General features: G+C 37.1%; 1 protein-coding gene across 1 annotated transcript in view; it reads right to left on the bottom strand.

Moving 5' to 3' along the window:
- brinp2 (bone morphogenetic protein/retinoic acid inducible neural-specific 2) overlaps nucleotides 1-15,511 on the bottom strand; it is an 89,520-nt gene extending 74,009 nt beyond the window's left edge. The window contains exon 1 of the mRNA XM_068340759.1: nucleotides 15,129-15,511. Within this exon, the coding sequence (XP_068196860.1) occupies nucleotides 15,129-15,511 (383 nt within the window). The remainder of the gene's footprint in view (nucleotides 1-15,128) is intronic.
- Between the last annotated feature and the right edge of the window lie 8,672 nt (nucleotides 15,512-24,183).

Genomic DNA, 24,183 nt, shown 5'->3' with positions numbered 1-24,183 from the left:
TATCATATCAATGTGATGTGGGCATTGCTCTGCAATTACAGAAACAAACTGTGCCAGAAAATGCATCTTACAGTGTCCTTGAAGCTTTTAAAAGTCTGCACTGTGGCAGTTTGCTTGTGTCCATTAGTTTGCCAGTTCCCTGTGTGCAAAACATTAGGCTTACTGCCAAACAACACAATGTGGTAGAACTAACTGGTTCTTAGCACAACCTGGCCACCGTCTGCTCTTATCCATATGGTCAATTTGTCTTCTCTTCTCACATTTGAGTGGAACGCACGAGCTTACACACACACACACGTACGCACACACACACACAAACACACACCACACCCCTTCAGAAATAGCTCTGCTCTCATCTTTTATTTCCTGGCTCTCGTCTTATTTTGTATTCTTAATTTCCTTCCTGCCTGTCTTTTCTTAACTACTTGTCTTTACTTCTCTCCCCAGGCATCCTGTCTGTCTCACTCTCCTCCCCAGGTAATGTTTTCCATGCTCTTGGCCTATTGTCTACATCTGTTTCTTGTTTTCTGGAAACTTTTCTGTCTGATGTTTCACAGCCAGTTGCTAAGTAACCCATTTGGCTTCTGCTGTCTATACCAACATTTATTACACCGAGAGATTTTTAAGTGAAATGGCAAGAAATATAAATGATGATCAATAAATATAAAATAATGCAATGTAAAAATACACCTCATGTAACCCCTGCATTTAGAGAAGCTTTTAGACTGTTTAAATTTTCATATCAGCAGCACTGTAACGTTGTTACTTCAAGCAAAGAGGTCCCAGGTTCAATTCCACCTGGGGCTTTTCTGTACCTGTGTCGTGGCTTCCTCCCACTACCATAAGTATATAATTTAAAGTTGTTTAAATCAATCCACTGGACTTTAAAAAAGTTCCTTGGAGATATTTTACCTCTCATCTAAGAGGCTTTTTCAGTTCTGTTGATAGTTGGTGCCTCAGCCTTTAACCTCTGTGAGGTGTGTTTAGTCCAATAGTCCAAAGGCCACTGCCAAGATCAGCCTGGCTCCTCAGCAATGGTCATTGGGAGTGCTATGGAGTGCCAGTGAGGGTCGTTAAATTGCAGATTTCACAGACGTCACCAGGCCCTTGTATGCTAATGGTCGTCATATAATGAGTCACTTCACATGATTTAATTTGCTGAGTAGTTTTTTTAAGGAGTTCTGAAAGGACCTATTGTAAATAAGCAAAAAATGAAGTCGCAGACCACCCTTTCTGCTCAGAGATGGCTTCTTCACTTTGACATGGATAGCTTCTTTCATTCCTCTTTCAAACCATCTGTCCTGCTTGTCCAAAATCTGAACATTGTTATCCTGAAATGAGTGTCCTTCTTTCTTGACATGAAAGAAAACCTCCAAATCCTGTCCTGAGGAATTGGCACTTCTGCTACCGTAGTTTCCCTTCACTTCACTTGCATTGTATTTTGACAACCAGCAAAAAGGAGTTGGATGCATTGTAAGTGTAGAAAGTAGACAGAAGTTCCTTTTGTTGATATTGCAGTGAACAATAAATGATAACCCTCACCTCTGCAAAACAACTCCAAAATACTGTTTTTCCACTCCTGAAATCATAGCAGAACAGATACAGGAAATATAACTTAAAACAGGAATAATCATTATATTCCATCTCTCATGTGCTTCTTTCATATAAACTACATTTTCTTTCTGACTTTTTCTCAATTTAAATTTTAAAAGTTAATTCTGTCTAGCTCAAATGTCCCTCCCAAAAACTTACGAAAGGTCAACAGGCTCTTCAATAAGCCATTAATGCTTCTGACCTGCAAATATTTCACCTCCCCCTCGCTTTAAAGGTACTTTTATGTCTGGAACAATTCAGTGTGTTTTGCGCTCAGTACTTAACACTCTTAGAACCAAGAGTGGGACTACATTTGTTTTTTATCGCTATTCTTATTTGAATATGCTCATATGTATTCTAATAGGATATGGATGCATGCTAATCTCCTTAGATATTGATGTGTTGATGATGAACAGAGGAAAAACAAAGGAAACAGGTTCTGGACTTTTTCTTTTTATCCACATCATCTACTTCGTGACTGCTAAAGTTGTCCTGGCATAATCATTCCTTTGGAACAGGTGCGTCTCCATTTCTCCATTGTAAGCAAGTGTAATGTTGTCAGGACATCAGTGTCTTTAGACGCAGCATGTGTTCTTTTCTCTTTTCATCTTGCTGGCAGCTGCCATTTCCTTGCAACACCTAGCAGGTTAGAACTCCACCACAGCACACCAGAAAACATGAGCAATGTTTCTTTTCTTTTTTTCTCCTAGTCATAATATTATAACCTCAAATCCATTTTTCAGAGTTTTATGGAGATTTGCAACTCAGAGATGCTTGTGCCTATGAACTGTGAGCTGTCTTAACAAAACCCCATTATTTTAAAACACAGGAACAACATAAGAAAATTAATGTGAAAATTAATTTAAACTGGTCCTCTCCATCTACAAAATCTTGGGGCATTTAGTGAAATTACTTAAATTACCAAACTCACAGCAGAGTCCAATTTCCGAATGTTGTCATGGGTCCTTTTGAGGGTAAATAAAATCAAAAATCGAAAGCCTTATTAGAGGTGAGTGTGAGCAAATTGATAATCAAATTGTTCCAAGCTCCACTGATCCAACTGGCTCATTTTTTCAACTACCGGTACTTAGCTCGCCAGCTTAGGATAATAAATGCAACCTGTATCTCTATTCCCTCTCTGTTTAACTCACTCCTCTGTAATGGGAAGCCCTTTTTTAATAAGTTTTATTGCCTTATTCTGTGAATCTGACAAAGGTGTGTTTGTAAGGGCAAGTACATTCACCAATTGTTCTCATAGGGACCTGGTAATGGAAGTCTCCACATTTAGCACAAGCCACTACTGGGATTCGTAACATCCAAACAAGGAAATGTAGTTTCCATGGCTCTCTGTCTCTCTTGATTTCAATCATGCACACACTTGTCTACTGTTCACTCAGGCAGTCTGCTGTTTCATTGTGAATGCATGATGAGTTTTTAAAAAAGGAATGTCATGCACCTTTGTGTCTTTATAAGGTCACTTTCCTATTTTTACACCTATCATAGATTAGTGTTACTGGTTTTTGTATGGAGCATTAAGTTATTATATAAATGTAAAAGACAATGTGTTTTTAGCTATATGACAAAAACACTATATTTCTCTGTCTTTTTCAAGACAGTGGAAAACATTCCTGGCTAGGTACCAAAATATGTTGTTGCTTTTTTACCATGGGACAAGCTTCCAAATTTAAAATACAATCATACTTTATGTGAATAACCTTGGTGCTCCCATCACCCTAATACATTCGGATTTTTACAAAGTCCTTCTAAAAAGGGAACAGGAAACAATGAAAAGAAGACATTAGGAAAATAATGATTGACAAAGTCATCGAAAACTTTAACCGATAAAATGAAGAGCCCAGCATAGACAATGATACAAAATATGGTACATTCAAAGTTCAATATGCAGGTCTTGAACTGGAATTGAGCTGATGGAGGCGAAGCATCCAGTGAAGGCGTTTATTCTGGAAAGAGGCCCAAATGACAATGTATGCAGATCTAGATATAAATATGCACACCCACACAACATATATTGCTTTTTTTTTTTTTAATAATTTGTTTTGACAGGTTTAGTCTGAAATGACATTATTAAGGGACAAACCTCATTTGGATACTCAGTAGCTTATATGAAAAGTTAATTTAAAGTTCTCGGTTAGACGTACTGTACATAAATTAAACCATATATGCTTTCTAAGGACAAGGTTGCTTTCATTTTCACCTCCTGCTTAACAGGCACTTTATTTCACACAGGGATTGCTGCATCCATTTTAAAAAGGTAACACATCATTCATTAAGGTTTTCTCCCTGAGTGCATTTGATGAATTCATTAATCTCATCCTGTACTCAGTAGAGCTACATCTAAGTGTTTCTATGGTTTCGATCAGGAAGGATAATTGATTTAATTTTACCAAGGATATTATGTTAGCATCAATATTGAATGACATGTAGGGAGAGGAAGGGGAACGACCGAAGGAAAAATAAAAGAGATATATGTTACAACCTGGATTATTACTCAGATTTTGAATTTTTCATATGTTTTACCCTTTCCGATACAGATTGGTGCTTCAGATGATACCTTCAATACTTGGACAAAAATTATATAATTACATCGATATAAGATCTATTACACATCAGAATATGATTCAGATCCCAGATATCAGATATACAGGATCCTCATTGTTATCATTTGTTTAAGACTCACAATGAAAACCAAGAACTACAGAAATAACATCATATCATTATATCCCTATCCTTATTCCATTCAGCAGTATGAAATGGTCCCCTCAGCAATGAAAGAAAATGTATTTTGCAAAAAAATTAAATAACATTTGTTAAAATTGAAAAAAAAAAAAAAACTTGCAGTAAAAACATCAGTATGCAGTTTAATCATAGATGCATGATATGTTTGGCCTAAGAAATAAGCTTTGTGATTGATCAGGCCTATTTGTGCATGCTGAAGTTGCTGCAGCTGCTGCTGTGCTGTTACTAGATAGCTGAATTGCAAATGACTCAGACTGTCCATAATAATTACAGCATAAAGACACACCTTCCCCGTCATCTGCCTACCACTGAGGCTGCACACTTCACACCACAAACATCAAGTGTCTGACAGATAAAAGACTAAGTTGGCAATTCTTGCAAGAAAAATGATTGTGTTTTGACAAAAGAATAGGAGAATGGATGCAGGATTTTCACAAACAAGGTTTTTAAATATTGACAGAAAAGGATGTCTGGCTTCAGCTATGAAGAGCATGACTAGGCTACTACAAACTAGGGCTTGTTAAACTAATTTAAAGTGCAGTAAAAAGTAAATATTCATGGATCAGTAATTGAACTGCTGAATTCAGAATTTTTTAGTTACATTATGATGTGATTGTAATCACATCATAATGTGATGTAAATCATTGTAAATTCTCATTTATAAGGGCCTCTTTCTGTTTTTCCTACTCATTAAGACACAATTTTTGTCTTTATGTGGTGAAGATTGATTGTGCCTGTTTAAAAAATTGCAGTTGCAAGGTGGAAGAAGACAGTATCATTGTGATACAAAAATACTTTGAAAGCTATTGTCTCCCCTTTTGGTTATCGTGTATGAATATCTAACTCTCAGAGTGTTACTGTGCTTTTTTCTGGGTTTTTGTCGCTACTTTTCCCCATTCTGTGTGTCTTTGAACCCAGCTGATGTTAAAGAGCAGTGGTAATGTGTGCCTCCGTTGTTTCCTTCTTTCCCAAAATAGAAATGGTAACAAGACAAATAGATGGCAAAAACCCATTGTATGTGTTTTTGTCAGGGACCCTCATTTCTGTAGTGTCATTTTGTGGTAGTTTCATTTGCCAGCTGGCACACAAACCCACACAGACACAAGCAGCAGGCAAGTGTTTCCAACAATGCATTCTGCTGCCTTCTGACTGATTCCATCACAGAACCACAGGCCTGTTTCTGGCCCGCTGCTATATCCCTGCTAAGCCTTCCATGTCTCTGATGTTGTGGACAACAGGAGAACCCCAATGCCTCCGACAACGCTTACCCACATCCCGTCTCACCAGCAGACAGTCTTTCCCAAGTCCATCAGAGGACAAATTGAAAATCTGGCAGATCCCCTACCACTGTTTGTATTACAACAGCTTGACACTCCTTTGTGTCATTTCAGACAGATGAGATCTGAAAAAGAGTGTTATTATTCCCCACAGAGCTCTTGTTTCACATTTAAATTCAGTTACATAGGGCTCTTCACTCTTCATGCACCTTCATGGTTGAGGTCATGTAAAGTTTAATTGGATCAACGTGAGGCTGGAGTGATCTGCTGAAGGTGATTATCTACAATTCAAAATACAGTTTGCAAAGTAGCTTCAGGTCGATGAGTCCAAGGATAATATTAAATAACTTACCAAAAAAAGGTTAACCAAGGAAAATATTGCCAACATCTACTGTATTGCCCCTAATTAATGCTTCTTCCTTTATGAAATGTTAACGTGAACAAATACCTTCAAGTGATTTCTTTATTTGTTTTTACATGTCACAGAGTGAGAGGTTTTCTTCACGCAACTGTGGATTTATCATCCGTCATCTCCAGTGCAGCCTTCCTTTTCCATTAGACACAAAATAACAAGTCACTGGGACATGGTGTATAAATATAATTATAGTGTAATTGCAACATTAGTCTCTTAGTCATCTATTTATTGCCTTATCTTGCATCCGCCATAGCTGATCATATATTGGAAAATGTTAGTAAAATGATATCTTTCATTACATAAATCACAATTAACCCGTATTTTTTAAATTTAATTACTGAACTTATTATGCGTGTGCTGTTGTTACAATAATACAATAATATGGAAAACAGTATGAAGAAATCCAAGAAAACTCTATCTCCAGCACAAGTGATTCTAACATCCATCACATTTTTTTATTACATTTCTGACACCTGAACTTTTCTCGTATTTCTTCTTGTGTAAATTGTTCTAATTTTTGTGCACATTTTTAGACATTTCTCCATTTAACATAACCTCCTTGTCTGAGTTTGAGTCAAGAGTCAACATCAGCGTTACATGCGACAACTCCATCCTGATCTGTCACTCATTTAGTGTCTGACTCCTTCTCAATATGTGTGGCTGCAATTATGGTTCCTATAAGGAACCATAATTGTGTAGAACCTTATGGGATTTTGTTTGTTTGTCTATGTTTGGTTTGGTTGTTTCCTCTTCCTCTTTGGTTTTCTGTTGGGTCCAGTTTTCATGGCTTTATTTTTGTGTGTTTAGGATTTAGTTGTTTTCTCTTAGGGTACAGGAGAGAACCCTGTTCTACCAGACCAGTGTGGCCTGGACAGTGGTGGATCACTTTCTTTTGTTCATTTTGGCTGACCAAAAAGGATTTGGTCAGCCAAATCCTTGTTCTGGCAGAGGTACTTTACACCCTAGCAAGATTCCAAGGTTGTGTGGTTCAATGAATGAATGTGATTTTATTTTGTCAATTTTGGATTGTCTTGATTATGTTCCAACTCTCATGTTCAAGCTGGGTTAAGGGACCGTAACAATGAGTCTACGCATATAAAAAATATTCTGATCTACTTTGTGCTATTTAGGAATCATTATTAAAAAACTGTGTGGGTCATTATGGGAAATGATTTCACAGCAGGGATGATTTTCATCACCATCAAAACTTTTTTACACCATAAAAGCATTTTATAAATGGCTCAGATGTGCAGGATAATTTTCCTTATAACCTGATACCAAATATGTCTCCTTTGTTCTTTGTGTGATGTACAAATGACAAATTAGATTTCAGGCTTCCTGCCACTATTTGTCAAAAAGGGTGCTGGGACTGAAGAAGACTGAACAAAACACATATTGACAAAAATGAAAGAGAAGTAATTGTGAAAATTTCAGAGGGTGCATAATAATCATGAGGAATTAATTAGCTGTTCATCTCCTTTTTAATACTAGGTGTTAATTCATTTGTTTGCTATTGTCTAAAATAAATGAATGTACCTCTCTACCATGGTAAGTTGTTTGGGTGGTTTGCAGTCATCGTGGAGTAACAATTTTGTGGTTGTGATTCACTGCAACCTTTAAATGAGTTTGTTTTATTTTTTTGGATTATGAATGAAAGCAGTTATTTCTTTTTGGCTTGGCTGTGTTGTCCTTGCTTCTCTGCCACTGTTCTTGTTAAATTAGGAAAACTGAAGGGAACTGTGCCAGCATTCTTGAGGACTTTTCTGACAAGGGAGTGTTGTGTCTAACAAGACGCCACAGTCAAATCGAATGCCAAATAATCCCACAAATGTTTAATGCACTTGTAAAGGAGATTCAGAAAGACAACAGCCACCAGCCTCTGATAGTGAGGAGAGATAAGAGGCAGCTGACAAAACCGAAAACTCTTACATGTGACTCTGTCATGAGTTGATCAAATAGAAAATTAAGCTCCTCTAGATTTTCCTGCTGCATCCTGTGATAAGAGGATTCATTTAGCTTACAAACAGACAAAAGCATATGTCAGCATGTCATTAGAAGAAAGGGGAACAAAAATGTCTGACAGATTACATAGCAACAGAGTCACCTGTGATTCAGTCAGCATCATGTCACCACTCTGTAACTGGAAAAACAAATCCAGTCCATGGCTGAGTCTGGGGGAAATGTCAAGAGAATCTAGATGAACTAAGTTGCACAAACTTAAGTTGTAAGAATGTGCAGTACTTCTTTTGTATAGACATACCATTTATGTAAAATGAGTGCTTCCTTTCTCCAAGAATGAACATTTATACACATCTGAAGTTCCTTGATATGCCCCCTTGACATCAGTGTCAATTCAGGCTCATTCTCAATTATTTAAGCAGTATATGATTCTTGAATTAGAGTTTTTTATATATTGATTTTATAATCAGCATTTGTTTACTGAGTAATGGAATCACTAAACTGCAACTGAAGCAAATCCATAGCCACCTGCTGTAATCCAGAACAGAGTGAGCAGGAACATAACTTTTCAGGTTTATTGACTTGTACATTAATAATTTCACTATTTCCATGTAGGATTTCATCCAAATTTGAGCGACAGGTTGATAAAAAGGTCAAATTTCAAGACATGTCAAGGGCATTCTCAGTGTGCATACAGTAAATGTTATGTAGCAGTGAAATCTATTTCACTATATGTTGTACTCAGGATTCCTGCGGTGCATGCCAAACTGATGATTTTCAGTAAACATGGGGTTTGAATTCCTCAGCACTGTATTTAACAACTCAGGGTGTCATAAAAGTGTTATGTACTGTTTATTTACACTCAACAGAGGGCAGCATGAATCTATTGGGAGAACAGGGGAAGTATTACAAATCCAAACATTCATAGTTTATTCTGTTCTTATAAACACTAAAGATGTATATTTTTGAAACTTTAGTGTCAGGCTTTAAAATCTCCCATTCGAAAACATAAGAAATGGTGCTTGACAGAAACGAGCTTATTCAGCTTCAACACTGTTTGGTTAGTGGGTAATGAGAGTGGCTTAGTATTTTGCAGTTATGTTGTTGTAACTGCAAAATAGTAATAGTACATGCTAGAAAACCCCTTACAGAAAGCATGTAAAGATGGAATGGAGCCAGAAATACAGTGAATAATAATCACTGTCACATTCAACTGTTGTGTCTTTATTTCATCTCCCTGGTCTATGTAAACATTGCAGGCAGAGTGAGAGTTTTGTTCTGCTTCTGAGTTAGTAAGAGTGGCAAAGACAAGACAGTGATGGACCACCAAACCAGAGAAATGATGCACTATTGTCACAGCATTCCATTGTTCAGTGCATGAATAATCCTGACAACGCGATGCCATGCGGTTATGTTACCTGTCATAACTCTTTTGCGTGTCAAACACCAGCATGCTGTCTAAATTGACATACTGAAGCAGTGTTAAGCACTCTTTGTTTGACATTATAATGTTGTGTCAGAATAACTTTCAATGTTTTCTTAGTGGAAAAAGGGCTGAGTATGTGTCTGTGACTCATTGTGACTTCACACACACACATCACAAATACAGTATAGCCATACCATACATACAGCGACATTATGTATGGTGGAGGGATTATGTAATCACTGTAATGTTTGAATGATTATCAAATTCAAACCCATTATTCATGGAGTCGGAATGTTCACTTGATGTCTGCACGGTTTGCCTTCAGGTACTCCCAGCCCCTAATTTCCTCCCACCCACAAACCACCATCCCTACAAGAATGTGTTTATATATGTGCATACAAAAATGCTAATCTTTTTTAATCACTAAAAATTTCATTCTGGCAAAAGCAAATACTTCAAAGATTCATATACCCCACAGACAATGTGGAGGCTGATGGCTGCTTGCAATAGAAAAGAGCAGAGAACATAAGGCAAACGTCTGAACCTAGTGACTCACACACTGCCTGTGGAGACGGAAGCCATTCTGCAAGGGAGATTCTGCAACAGACACCAGTCTGTGTGGCAGATAATAATGCTATTGCATTTTCATATACAGTATATCTTTGTGCATAAAATTTATTTAGTCTTCAAATGCAAGGGGATTCAGATTAACAAAAAAATTTAATTATTTAATAATAACAGTAAATTTAAGTAACAGATAATGTAACATTTAACAGAAAATGTAACTATTTAATAATAAATATATAACAAGATACAGAAAAGGGAAAAAAAGGCTGTTCTTGTTACATTTATCACATATAATATGTTCCATGTTGTCAAGAAATCTTCACCTCTCAATTAAGTCTGCAGCTCCCCTTTATGTGGAGGTGATGCTGTCAATTCCATTTGAGTTAAACGCAGACAGAGGAAGACAGCACATGTCGACAACAACAATAAATCAATGATACTGGAGAAACCAGTCACCTAAGATAATTATTTTCTATACATAACAGCTTTAAATGACTTTGAAAGTTACATTTTTAGAATCCTTCTTCTGAGCAACGGAGAACAGACTCAGATGTCAGCTAAAATCATACACGTAGAACTATGAAGTAGATTATCACACATCCTCATATGCTCAGCCGACTTTTACTGAGCTGCAGACACCAACCCATAAGTAAGATACAGACAAAGGAAATGAAAGGGAGGCCTGCATGGTTCAAAATATCGTCTACACAATCATACATCTTGTGAAACAAAGTCTCATTCAACTCTGGTAAAGAACAAAAGAACGTCACAGATAATTGTAAAATACAATTTTTAGGCAAGTCTGTTTCTGACAATACAAACACTTATTTTAAAAGAAAAAAAATAAGTAGAGGACGGTAACAACAACTACATCTGAACATGTAACTTTATCCAAGTGGAGGAAATAGAAAATTTGTTAGCTGTCTTTTAACATCTGGTGTTAAACTTGTATTAATGGTGATGAGACAGGAACTCTGAAACTGATGCTGGTTTTGTCTAGCAGAGACATTGTTCACACTAGCCGAACATAAAAGATAACCTAACAGTCATACATTCATTCATCTTCTTGAAGATGAGACTATTGTAATCGTCTTGTCTTCAGTCATTATTCCCAATCTGGCTCACGGTTTACACGGTTTTCCCACACGTTAGCCATTGTGTCACCACGCTGCCCACCTAGTAGTCATATTATGTTGTTGCCTCTGTTCAACAGAGCTCTATTGCAAGTGGAGAGTTGTGTTGAGTAAAACTTCAAAAGAAGGATAATGAAGCAGCATCAAGACTGCATTGAATTATTTATTCTTTTAGTTTATTTATCTTTAACATAATGCCTTCTGTGTGTACTACTCTGATAATGGAGCTCACTACTGTCACAGTGACTAGATGTGACTTGGCTTGTGGTACTAGAGCAATCACGACACATTAATATGCATCCACTCCTTAACTATAAAGTCTCATGTTTGTCCTCAGAGGGTTTTCAGGGACAGACAGCAAACCAGGAATATCTTACTTTAAGTAATTTTAACAGTAAATTACTTAAAATTAAGTGGCAGTGTGGGAAGTTGTGCTTTAACAGTAAATGAGGACTCAGTAGATTTGCAAAGGACAATGTAATAATAGTTTGCAGAAGCAAAAAGTAATACAATTAAAATCCAAAGTATGAATCCCAAGTTAATTGTTTAATTGTATAGTTGGTATTAATTTACATTTACATAATATAAAATAAAATGTGCAGAATTATTAGAACTATAAAAAGGGCATCTAGAGCATAATGTTAATCCCTGAGGGAGAATTTTTAAGTTTTTTTATGTAATGCATAATACATCGCTTAATGAACGTAGTTTGAGCCTTATGTCTGGTCATTACACGCTCATGCTACTGAAGTCCGTTCATCAGTTCTTAAATTACTCCCACAATGCAACTGTAATTCCACCATTGTTTTTTTATTTGGGTTTTGTTAGTTGTTTTTTTATTTAACTGTTGTGTTGCAGAAATTTAAATTTCTGCAACCCAACAGTGAGGACATTTGGTTTGCACAAAGAACAATTATGGACTCTATTTCTTACATAATGTTCCCTTCCTTAAATGCTCCTTAAAACAAGAATTGGCATGTCTGACAAATTGAAGAAAAACACTGTACATGTCACTGCCTACATCAGTTTCATTACTCAATTCTGTCTGTAGCTCACATCAACTCACAGACCCTCTTTCATCAACTCACAGATTACACCAACATCATTTAAACCTCTGAATCTAATTTCACAGATAAAATACATTTATGATTCACTCTGATCTCTCTTTAGTCAGCCTTTCAAAGATATGATTTCAAAAAAGTCCAAACTGAAATGGCTCCAAATAATTGAAACTTTGTGATGTTTCAGTTGAGTATGTAAATGATCTTAAATGTGACCAAGGATGTTCAAACTCATTGAAATGTATCAATTCATGGCAGTTGGGTGTATTTTATTTGGTTGCTAAAGCTTCAGAACAGAGTCACAAAGCATGGAAGGTCAGTCAGTGTGACTGAATATGAAAACAATGAAAGCATCTCATCTCTTTTCATTAGCAATTGTGTGCGGTTTTTTTTATAATAATAACTCCCAAGGTTCACTGCTCCGCAAGACTTTTGTTCTGATTCTACACAGATATCATGACACCTCATCTCTGAAATATTTCACTGAAAAACTGAAGACTTACACTGTAAATTGAGATGCATACTCCTCAGATCACTGCAATATCAATGTAGGAACCATTTTCAGCAAACATGTTGTTGTAGTTTTTATCAGTGTTTCATCATGTGCCGAAGTTATTCCTTTTTAAATTCACATTTGTTAAGACTGCATACATGCACAGAGATGTAGTTACCTGAGTTTCATTGATTGATTTCAATACATGTAGAAAGTGCTTCTGAAAAAAGCTAGCATTTTGACCAGATTTTGTAAATACAGGTAATCCTCAACATACCAACACAACTGTTTCCGAGAGGCTGTTCTGAGTTGAATTGTTCTTAAGTCATCATATATTAAATGTCAATCTATAATCATCATGTGAGGTCATTTAAATGACATTACTACTCTAAATACAAGAGTACTATTTCTCAAGAATTACAAGAAACAATTACAGGACATAAAAACCACACATAAATTAAAAACAAAACAAAACTGTAGCACCATAAGGCCACTTTTACATCTTAACCTCTGCTGAATTGATTTTATCCGCGGGGGTATAGAGGCTAAGCCAAGCTTTAAGCCACTGAGGTATTCCACCTCACTTACATGAATGACTGTTGATGTTACTATAGCATGCAGTATGTTGCATGTAGCACTTAGGTTATCTGTAGAGTGGAGGAAGAGGAGGAGGAGAGATCAACAGAGAGATCGTCACCACTACCACTATCTTCTTTAGTCTTTGCTTTATCATCCATGATAAATACTATGTAGGACGGCTAACGTGCTGAAATGCTCACAGAAACAACAACAACCAACAAGAGGGGGAACGGGTGTTGGAGATGCCCGAATGTAGCGGTGCTGCTTGGCTGGGGTTGTGGCAAAAAGGGGAACTGCTGCATAATAGTCAGATATGGAAGTTCACATTTGTTTGTATCTCCGAATGTCTGTAAGTCAAATGTTTGTAAGTTGAGGACTGTCTGTACTCTTATGTACAAACTCACACATTCCGAACGGTTTACACTTTTAAAACACGCTGAATATAACAGGACTGCAATCCAATCAGAATAATAAATAAATACTCCAGAATTGTGACAGAGGAAAACTAAAACTATGTCAGATCTGACACCTTACCAGTTCATAAACTAAACGGCAGCACATGTCGGACAAATGAGGATTCTGTGAGGCTTCTTTTTGCGGGTTCAGCTTACACTTTAGGCAACTGGTATTTAATGTTTGTCAAACCTGCTGTACAATAATTGTGTATAGACAAAGCTTTCCTATAAATAAAATGGTGGCAGGGTTACAAGGTTGGCAAGGTCCCACATTAACCATGTATATTCAGAAACACATGTCATTGTCATAGGTTAGAATGTCTGAATTGAAGCATTCTCTGGTTGTAGGTTAGAAGGTTGAGGGGGTTTTGCTGTTGTTGTTGTTGTTGTTGTTGTTGTTGTTTTTCCCTTGGACAACCAAAAAAGGAAGGAAGTGTAGATGAGATTTCAGTGGCTACTGACTGACATGAAAAATATTTCCAGTTATGATAAAAACAATAAACACTAGCGGTCAAGGTGACATTGCATACCATCTTCTTGTGAGTAGAAAACGTTTTTTTTTTGTCTTAAATATTTTTTCAATAATGTAGCACTTACACAAGAATGAAATGAAGCCTGTGTATATGAGGGCATGCAATGAAAAGATGTTTTCTTTATCGGTATAACTGTAAACCTTGTCAGACGCAGCTCCAGTGTTCTGAAAGTTCACTGAGTCTCCAAATCTAATCCAAGTAGCATTTTTACATTTTGTGTTGAGGCTGCAGCACGGAATTGTGGCAAAACAAGATATTCAGTGCTGGCTTTTGATCTGGTTCTTTGTTTTCGGGACTGAAGGAGAAAATAGGGGAGAAAACTTCACTTCCTCCTGTCTTCTTTGCATGTTTAAACAAGTTGGAGCTTGATAATACAAAGTGACTTTGTCCCAAACTTCTCTCTGTACAAGTACTGTATATTCTACCAAACCACAAAAACGTTGTGCTACATGACTTCCGATCGGATGAAATGTTAATAAGTATTACTATTTTCTATACATTCTGGGTCATTTTATGACCCAGTCATCAGCTGGTAGTTACAATCCAAGATGATACATGTTGGCGAAAAACAACACATAAAAAATAATGTCCATATCTCATGTTATAAGGTTGGCAAAATGGGACAGATAGGAACTTTTGTCTTCACATAATTTGTAATTACTAATTTATAATTAATTTTAATGGTTATTTTGTTGTTTTCTTTTTTGTGTGATGTTATTCTACAGTAAATTCAATTTGTCTTTTTTCCCCAGAAAATTTCAGCTATGTTCAGCCTTCTGTCACACACATGCACGCACGCACGCACGCACGCACGCACACACACACACACACACACACACACACACACACACACACACACACAGCTGCCAACCTGTCTCACCTGTAAATCTTGTATCTGGTAGAAAACCCCTGCTGGAACCTTTCTCGGAACTCAGTGTACTCAGGACATCTGTGGAAAGGTCCTTTCTCTGACAGCAGCCAGTCCAGCTGTCCCCCACTCTGCCTCGTGCTGAAGCCCCATGGGGAAGGGCTAGATAGCGAGGAGGGGGAGGATGAAGATGAGGAAGATGAAGACAACAAGGAACTGTGGAGTCCCTTCCCGCTGTGTCCCCCGCCACCCACTTGCTCGGCTCGGGTGGACCACGGCATCCATAGCAACACCCAGGGCAACCATAGGAACATCAAGGAGGATGCCGACCATCTAGAAAGGCAGGAGGACCCATAGGAGCACCCCTCTCTTCTCATCGGACAATGTGTCGCCATGGTCCCGGTGGTGATGTACTAGGGCACCTAGGACCGGCATTTCTTCTGACAGTCACCTCCCACTGGCCTGAACAACAACACACAAAGACATTTGACTTCAATAATGAGCTTTAACTCACATTTTCACTCTGTAAAAGACATTCCCTTTATATGTAATTTTGTTGTCTTCATTTCAAAACATGATAAAACATGATTTAAAAAAACAAAAAAAACATGTTTATCATTAATATGAATCATAGTAGTGTGATTGTTTTCATTGAATTTAATTAGAGTATAAAATATTATAGATTTTAAATAATGAATTTCAAATAAAAAATGTAAATTTATTTAACCTTAGACACATTTTTAGACAAATCTAAAAATATGTGAGGAATCGCATTGACTATGTAAAAGAACCATAGGAGGGTTTCATAAAAATTTAAATATTTGTTTTAAAATACTGAAGTTACACTGCTGGTAAAAAAAAACAAAAAACAAAAAAAATGAACCTTTCAAGGATAATATCTGGCTTGGTTCCGGACGATGCTTTCCTCCAATGAACATAAAAGTAGACAGGTATGTGTCTCTGATAACCAGATAAAGACTATGCTTCCGTATTCTTCAACTTCATGTAAATCAGGGAAAGCCCTACTTCAATCGGGGGAGGTAGGGTGTTCAGCAAATCCCCAAAACCCCACATGAAGAATAACAAAGTAACTAATACAGCATATTTATGCATCAACTGTGACAAACACCGAAACAAACCTTTACTTCTGTCATTATTACCCATACAGCACTAAATAATTAACACAGTCCTCTTAGAGATGTCTGTTTCTAGAGGGAACACTTGACTTCCCCACAGGCCCCAGGACTTCAAGGTTTTAGTTCCCTGGTTCTAATTTGATTAATGATAATGTGCTAAATAAAATACAGCAGTTTAGCACACAGAGAAAAACAAAATTAGCTGCATGTGCAGATCATACAACTTATTTGAAACAAAATGTAACACGTGTAGTGAATTGCATTTACCAGAATCCTTCAACACAATCTTTAAACAAAGAGCAGAAACTAAATCCACTTTTTTTGTGACTGGAGAACATGACATGAATGTTATGACATGAAAACGAACATGACGGAATCTATTCCTTGTTGCTATGGGGCACTTCCTGTCAGTCTCCAACTGTCGCTCAGTAATTTTTTTCCAGGCGGACTGTCAGCGGTTATCCAAACACGCACTTGCATGCAACAACAATTTCACCTCAGTGTAATCACTTGTTTTATGAGGATGAAGGTCAAATGACATCCAGCTGACCTTATGCCTCAGCAGCAGAACACTCATACTTGATGACACAGGATTACTGAGCTGAATTTGCTCACAATCAACCATGAATGTTTGCCACTGGTGCAGCAACAAACAAGACTCAATTTGAGCAGCTGCTTTAATGTCAAGGCGATTTTTATCAGGAACATTGACAGTGACCATCAATATAATAACAGTAGTTTGGAGGAGGAAAAATACTTTAACAATTGTCCCAAAACACAATTCAAAGTGTTTCTTGTAAATAAGCCAAACCAATTAATCAGTTGACCTCTAATATACTTAGATCTGAACATTAGAAGAAATCAATTTTTTTTAGCATTTTTAAAATAAAAGAATAATAAAAAAAGAAAACTCTTCAAAGCCGTGAGCTAGCTCACTTGCTGCACACTTCCTTAACTTGCAAAATCAGTCAAGGGTTTCAGCACTAAAACTTAAACGGGTAAATGATTTGTGACAAGGAGTACGTTTAAACAGTGGTGATTAAATGTCCATCATCAATCAAAGTTGCCTGTTGAAAAACACTTATGAATATGAAAATGCACACCCAGAGCCAACAAAACCATCAAGGGGACAATTATAGGCAGGATTTACAAGAACATGGACAGCAACAATCAAACTGTAAAGGAACAAGAAATCAAAATAAGACTTTACATTTACAATTGCCAGAGAATACAAAACAAACCAGACAAACCAAAACTGCAAATACAGCTTTACAATTACAGCATTATCATTTTATTACTGTACGTACTGTAAACAACATAATCCAGTCTGAAAAATAGAATGCTGAATTTTCAGAAAAATCAGAAGGACAGGCTTTCACAATAAAACCAAAGTAGTTACATTAAAATTTGACATCTTGAAAACGTTACCCATCTCACTGTTTCAGCAACAAACATCCATAGAAATGCCCTCCATCTCTCTAGCCAGCATCCTCCTATTCAAACACGCACATTCAAAGACTAGTGAAAGATGACACCATGCATGCTCAACTATTTCTTCAATTGCAACGTTTACTTGGCCCAGCGTTGCTCCAATCAGATCCCTTTCTACACCGCTCAGGACGCCCCAGTTGAAACATTATATCAGATGAGAAATCATGCCGGGGAAAGTGCTGCAATTCAAACCTTCTATTTCTTTGATTTCAGTGTGAATAAACACATTTCATATTACTGACGAGCATGCATGCATGAGAAATACATTAAAAGAGTAAACAGACTGTATAAAATGTTTTAAAGAGTTGCTGTTAAATGGTTCAACTTCATTGATGAACAAAGGAATGAATCATAGCCTTGAAGCCAAACCAAATAAATGGATATTTATTTAGCTTATTGCCTTTTTTTCCAACAAGACTTATTTTTATGACTTAGTCAAAACTGTCCATAATGTTGAGTCTCGAAACAATGCAAATCAGAGCATTTAGCCCTTATTAACGATATAGAGCTGAAGTGCCTGAATCACTGCCATTCTGTCTTTCATATCGGTGCTAAAGTGATTGGAGCAGAGGTCAGAATCTAAATTACTTTTTTAAAAATGTCTTAATGACAAAAATGTACTTGAAAAGCATACTGAGTATTCAGCATACAGCACAGCGCCTCAGGGATTGCTTCCAGTTTCTATACTTTTTGTGTTTGGACAAGGATATTATCATCTGCATCCATACAGATCAGCTTTATAGAAGCACAAACAAAACACAAGAGCATAAATCACATTACAGCTCAAGTGTGAATTCCCATTATCTCACCCCAAACCCTTGCTTGCACAGATACACACACTGTGCACACAAGACACTTTGAAAAGACTTGTGCCCTTCAGAAAAGTACAGACATGCTCTTCTTCCCATTGTTGATGACTAGCAGCCTTGTAAGGTGGATTCTTCAGGGACAAGCAGCATTCGGATATGCAAAGTAGAAGATGCTTTAAGTGTATTGGGATCCAGCATATTCCCTGCTTGTCTTACAAACAAATTAGAGAATTAATTTCAGGTGGATAAATGCAGGCTCAGACATGAAAAAACAATACTCAGGGTGCTGCATTTTTAATTTCCACTCACTGCACCAAGAGATTCCTGCAGTTTGAAAAGGCAATTAGCAAAGTCATCTGTCAAACGACTGTGTTTATGCAACTATAAGCAGGATGAGAACTTGAATGGAATAGAAAAGTGTTTCTTTTACCTCAGTGCCCAAAAGTACAGCACACTTGCAAATTTAAAATGTGCAGCCAGATTAATATCTGATATACTTTTTTACCATAAGGAACAAAATCATGGAAGTATGGAATAACAAAATCATACATTCCCAGAGGTCGACTAATGGGTATGTGGAAAAATACAACAAAATGTTGAGCGCATTATTTAAATCTGGCCAACAAAGGCAAAGTATAGGAAGAGCAAAAATGCTAAACTGACAGGTGACAGCTCTGTCTGTTTTTCCATTACCAAGTGCAATCATCATTATAGGGTATTTAATTACCATGTGGCCTATTGATTAGATGAGTGTTGAACATTTTGTAGGTTGATCCTCAGGCCACAGCTTGATTACAGATACTGCAAATGTCCTTCGTTTAGGACAGAAAAATTATATATCCAAACAGTGATTAAACAGGTAAGTAAATAAGCATTTAGCATGAAAGGATGTCACTTAACTTTTAACTTATTAGGAGACAACTTCCTTGATTATCACTTAGAGGCACCGCCTGATGTGAAAAAACTCATATAATCTTTTTTTCTTTCTGCTGCAAATCTCACATATTAGCATTAAATTATAGTTACAGTATTAAATCCAAGCCGTTTAGAGAATCTTTGGAAATTAACCATAACATGAAATAAAATCCTACAACTTTTGGTATTAATTAATGGGTTGTTCTATTTTCTATGGGCTTATGTGAGGCCGTTCACACATGGAAGCATTATTGATCCAGAAATGAATTACTGCAACATCTCTCAACTCCAAGGAATTTGTGAGATTTGCCTTTCAAATGAGGCTCTGGAAGTTCTTAAAATGCCACCTCTGGAAGAAATAAGGGATACCCATAACTTCTAGGCCTTCTTCACCCTCCTCCGAGAATCCGCTGCTAATTATAAAATGCATAAAACATAGCTTGAATGCCAGCGAGACAATAGAGAGAAAATGTGAATTTTTAGCCATGACATTTAATGTTCGGCCTTGCATTATTCACACACCCTTTGCGTATTTACCCTTCTCTCTCCCAGCCTGGGGGATCAGGAGGTAAAGTAAAAAAGGCAAGAAGGGCTTGAATCCATATTTGAGAAAGAGAAGAAGTTGGTGAGAGCATCCAGGTGGAATGGAGCAATCGACCACATATCACACTTAATAACATGTCAGGGATGACAGCAGAGTCAGCGGGGAGCAGCTGCTTATGTTTATTGAATTTCTTTTTTCATTGCTTTCACCAAGGTTAGCAAGAGTATAAAATGAGCATTAACTTTTTTTTTTTTTAACATAAATGACAGACAGAATAGAGAGGAATGGAAAAACATGAGGAAATTGTAGAGAAAGGTAATAGGTAAGAAGTGAAAATAAGTCAATGTAAAAAGAACATTTTGAAGAATCAATCCATGTCATTCCCACCAGAACTTCTTCCTTGAACTGTCCACCTGGTGTATGAATGACCAAGGTAAAGGCTAATATAGAAACTGTCTAACCTCCTGACTCCTTTGAACATTTTTTGCTCCAGTTAAGAAACAGAGAATTCTGTGGGGGAGCTGATTTCCAGGCATTTTTCAGACAAAATGACACCCTTCAGTATTGCTGCATGAGAGTCTTAACCCACAACAGAAATCACCAGCTAGCTTTGTGTACTGCAATTAAAGCAGCTGAGAATCCTTATTAGATTTGACACACATATGCATTTTCTGTCCATTTGGAGCAGCAGATAAGTGTATGTGTGCACATTGTATGTGTGTGTGCATATGTTGCAAAGCACCTGGCTGGGCCCTCGGCAAACATTAGAGCAGGGGGAGGTCCATCAGCATTATAGAGGCCAGCTGTATTCCTCAACCCCAGAAGCCTCTCTGCTCATCTCTCAGCATTTATGCAAGTCAGCAGCAATAGGCAGTCAGCCGCACACCTGCTCCACCACGCTGAACTTCAGACTCACCGCACACTGATGATCGGGGTGAGTCAAAGGGGTCGGAAGAACGCTGGCTGAGAAGGATTGATGGTGACGCAATGGGATGGCAATCAAAGGCAGACAAATTAGGAGAGTGAGAGGAAACAACAGGAGGAAGATGGATCAAGGCAGGCAAAAAGAAGCTCAGATGTGCAATCTGATGCTCTACTGAGCAGATGTCAAGTTTTTTTATAATCTGAACTTTAGACTAAAGGTTTGATTCAATGAGAATTCAAAAAAATGTATATGTGTTGATCCTGGCGGTGAATCCTGAGTCACTACATTTAACACAAAAAAAAAAAAAGTCTCATCACTCTCTAGTAACAAATGTGAAGTTATCTTATTAAAGAGAGTAGAAAATTCCCATTCGGAAGAGATTTTATATATATATTAAACAAATAATTATTTGAAAGAATAAATAATCTGCAGAAAGCAAGTATTGAAGAACAGTTCAGTCAAAAACGATAATTTTTAATTTTCCAATCATTGACATAGTGATAGACAGTTTTTTTTGTTTTTTTCAAAAAATATTTTTGCAGTTTGACAAAAGTACAATAGGATTCTCTTACAACAAGTAAAGATAATGGGGACTTATTTTTTCTTTCAAAAACAGAGTTGAAGGCTCGATCAATCAAAACGCTCAATGAAGATTAAATTAAGATTTAATCAACCTTGTTAATGCCTGAAGGGAAATTGTTTGACCACAGTGTTAATCTATGTTGTTAATCACATGCATAGAATGTATATGTACAGACCTGTGACACACACAGACAGACACATGCAAGTAAGCATGCAGATGAGAGGTAGGGCGGCAGGCAGCTCCTTCATGGTGCGCCCCCAAAGTAGCAGCTTATAAAGGGGACAGTGTGAAGATTCCACCTTGAAAAAGGTGCAATGGCATCTTTTCTCATTCAGATTGGGAAATCAGGTCTCTCAAAAACTCTGCTCATGCCTTCTGAGCGCTATTGTGTCATTTAATTTTGACTGATTGAACATTTTAAAACATTTTACCACTCTCCTCAGATTTCTAGAGGGATACTGCAATGTTGTTTTACTGTGGAGCTCCACAAATATTTGAAAAAATGAAGCATGAGAAGGGAATGGTTTTTCATTTTCGAATAAGACAAAAATGTTTTATTTTTACTTTGTTTTAAATGTTAAAGTCATTGAATATCATCCGTGAGAGAAAGCCTGAATTCACATCCAACACAGAAGCATGTTACCACAGAACAGGAAGATCATTAGAGGTGATGAGTGTTGATAAAGCTACTTGAAAAATGATTTTCCCAAGCTTGTCAACAGAATATAATTGCAAAATGGTAATTTCTACTTCAAAACATTCAATAATTGAATACACAAAAGAAAATACTAGTACTTTGGTATATTTGCACTGAAAATATTATGAAGAATATTGAATGTACTATCATCATCACTGTGTCTGCATGAGGAGACAATTAGGCAATAAGCACTCTGAAATATATTTGACAGGTATGGACCGAGCAGAAAAAATCCCTCCAAGTTTTCCCACTCACTGACGGCATGAGACACACAAATGCGACAGCTCTTTGCAGCTCAGCCAAGTCACTTCAACAGTCTATGATTGCGGTTGTGGTTTTTTTAGGAGCTGAAAAATTCTTTCAAGCAATTTAATGTCTAACACCCCCCACCCCGCCCAAAAAACTTGATTAAAACAGGGAAATGTGAGGTACCTCCCGCGTGTATCTGTCTATATTTTATGAGATATTTCAAACCCCACAGAGATGATTAGGGAACCTTGTCTCCATCGTCAGAGCCCATCTCACATTCACATCCTGAAGAAAAATGAAATCAGGAAAAAATGAATCATCAAGTATAAATAAACTCTACTGCAATTATAATGTGTGACTGGATTAATCAGGACAGAACAACAGAAAGAGGAATGGCAGAGCATTTGATTAAGAAAACAACAGCAGACTATGTAATTTGCTTTTCCTCATACTCACTGTACCTTTAGGCTAAATCTGTTTGTGCACAAGTAAAACTCACTTCCCTTGAAAAAGCATGCAAAAAAGTATTCAAACACACACAAATGACCGGATTAGGAAGGAGCAGAGCCAGCAGTAATGTCCGCACGAAGCAGATGATGTCAAGAGACACACTCTGATGAGTTGTGGTCAGAAAGTGAAGCACAGACAAATTATATGCTGCGTTGGCTGTGTGTGTGTGTGTGTGTGTGTGTGTGTGTGTGTGTGTGTGTGTGTGTGTGTGTGTGTGTGTGTGTGTGTGTGTGTGTGTTACATTCATGTGTGTTACTGTGTGCATGATTATCTCATGGGTGTGCTGTCTGGTCAATCCTCAGTTGAAATAAACAGATAAACAGCCATATGGTCAATTAAGGCCCATCAATACCTCTGTTAATATCTTTACTAGCTGATAATTAAGGCAGCAACATCCTGTCTGCATTACAGGCTTCTAAAAGTCATATAAGTTCACCTCACTCCCTCAGAAAAATCAGAAAATTAGGCAATTTACAATCGTTTTGTTCACAAAAAGAGAGCAGCATTCAGTCAAGCAGATTGGGAAACAATTACTTGGTGTAAATCCATCCAGTTTTGGATGGATGGATGGGTTGATGTATGGATGGATGGATGGATGGGTGGATGGATGGATGGATGGATGGATGGATGGATGGATGGATGGATGGATAGATAAAAAGATTCAATAAAATATCTGTGTTTATGGATGAGTTTCAACAGACATGGGACAGCCAACTGCAGATTACCGCTCATAAAATATGAGCATGTCAGTGTTTGGGGTGAAGTAACCTTGTTTATTAATCCCCTGGAATTTAGTTGACAAGAGCTGCAGTAAAGCTTCGATAAATTCTAAAAAATTAGTCGGCTGGGAGCTTCAAAATGCAATTAGCTGTGAATTACTGATTGCCTGCCCAATAATCTGACTTCCATCAGTTACATGAAGAATAATCAGCCTCTAAATGTATCGCTGAAAGTATAAAAAGGAAAATTGTGAAAATTGTCTCTAAAGGAACAAAGGATCTAATTGTGGTAGAATAGCTTTTTTTATAAGTACTCACGATCAAGTTTTTTTTTTAAAGGGCGTGATACTAAAATTAAATTACTTAAAAATTGCATTTAACACCTCAATTATAAAGCTGATGGAAGGTAATTCCTGAATGCGTAAGTGAGTATTTCAATGATACGCAAAAAAACAAATTTATTCCACCGTAGCTTTTATTTTATTAAAA

Source organism: Antennarius striatus, chromosome 18 (assembly GCF_040054535.1).
Source record: "Antennarius striatus isolate MH-2024 chromosome 18, ASM4005453v1, whole genome shotgun sequence".
Taxonomy (NCBI): domain Eukaryota; kingdom Metazoa; phylum Chordata; class Actinopteri; order Lophiiformes; family Antennariidae; genus Antennarius; species Antennarius striatus.
This window is presented reverse-complemented; position numbering and strand designations above follow the sequence as displayed.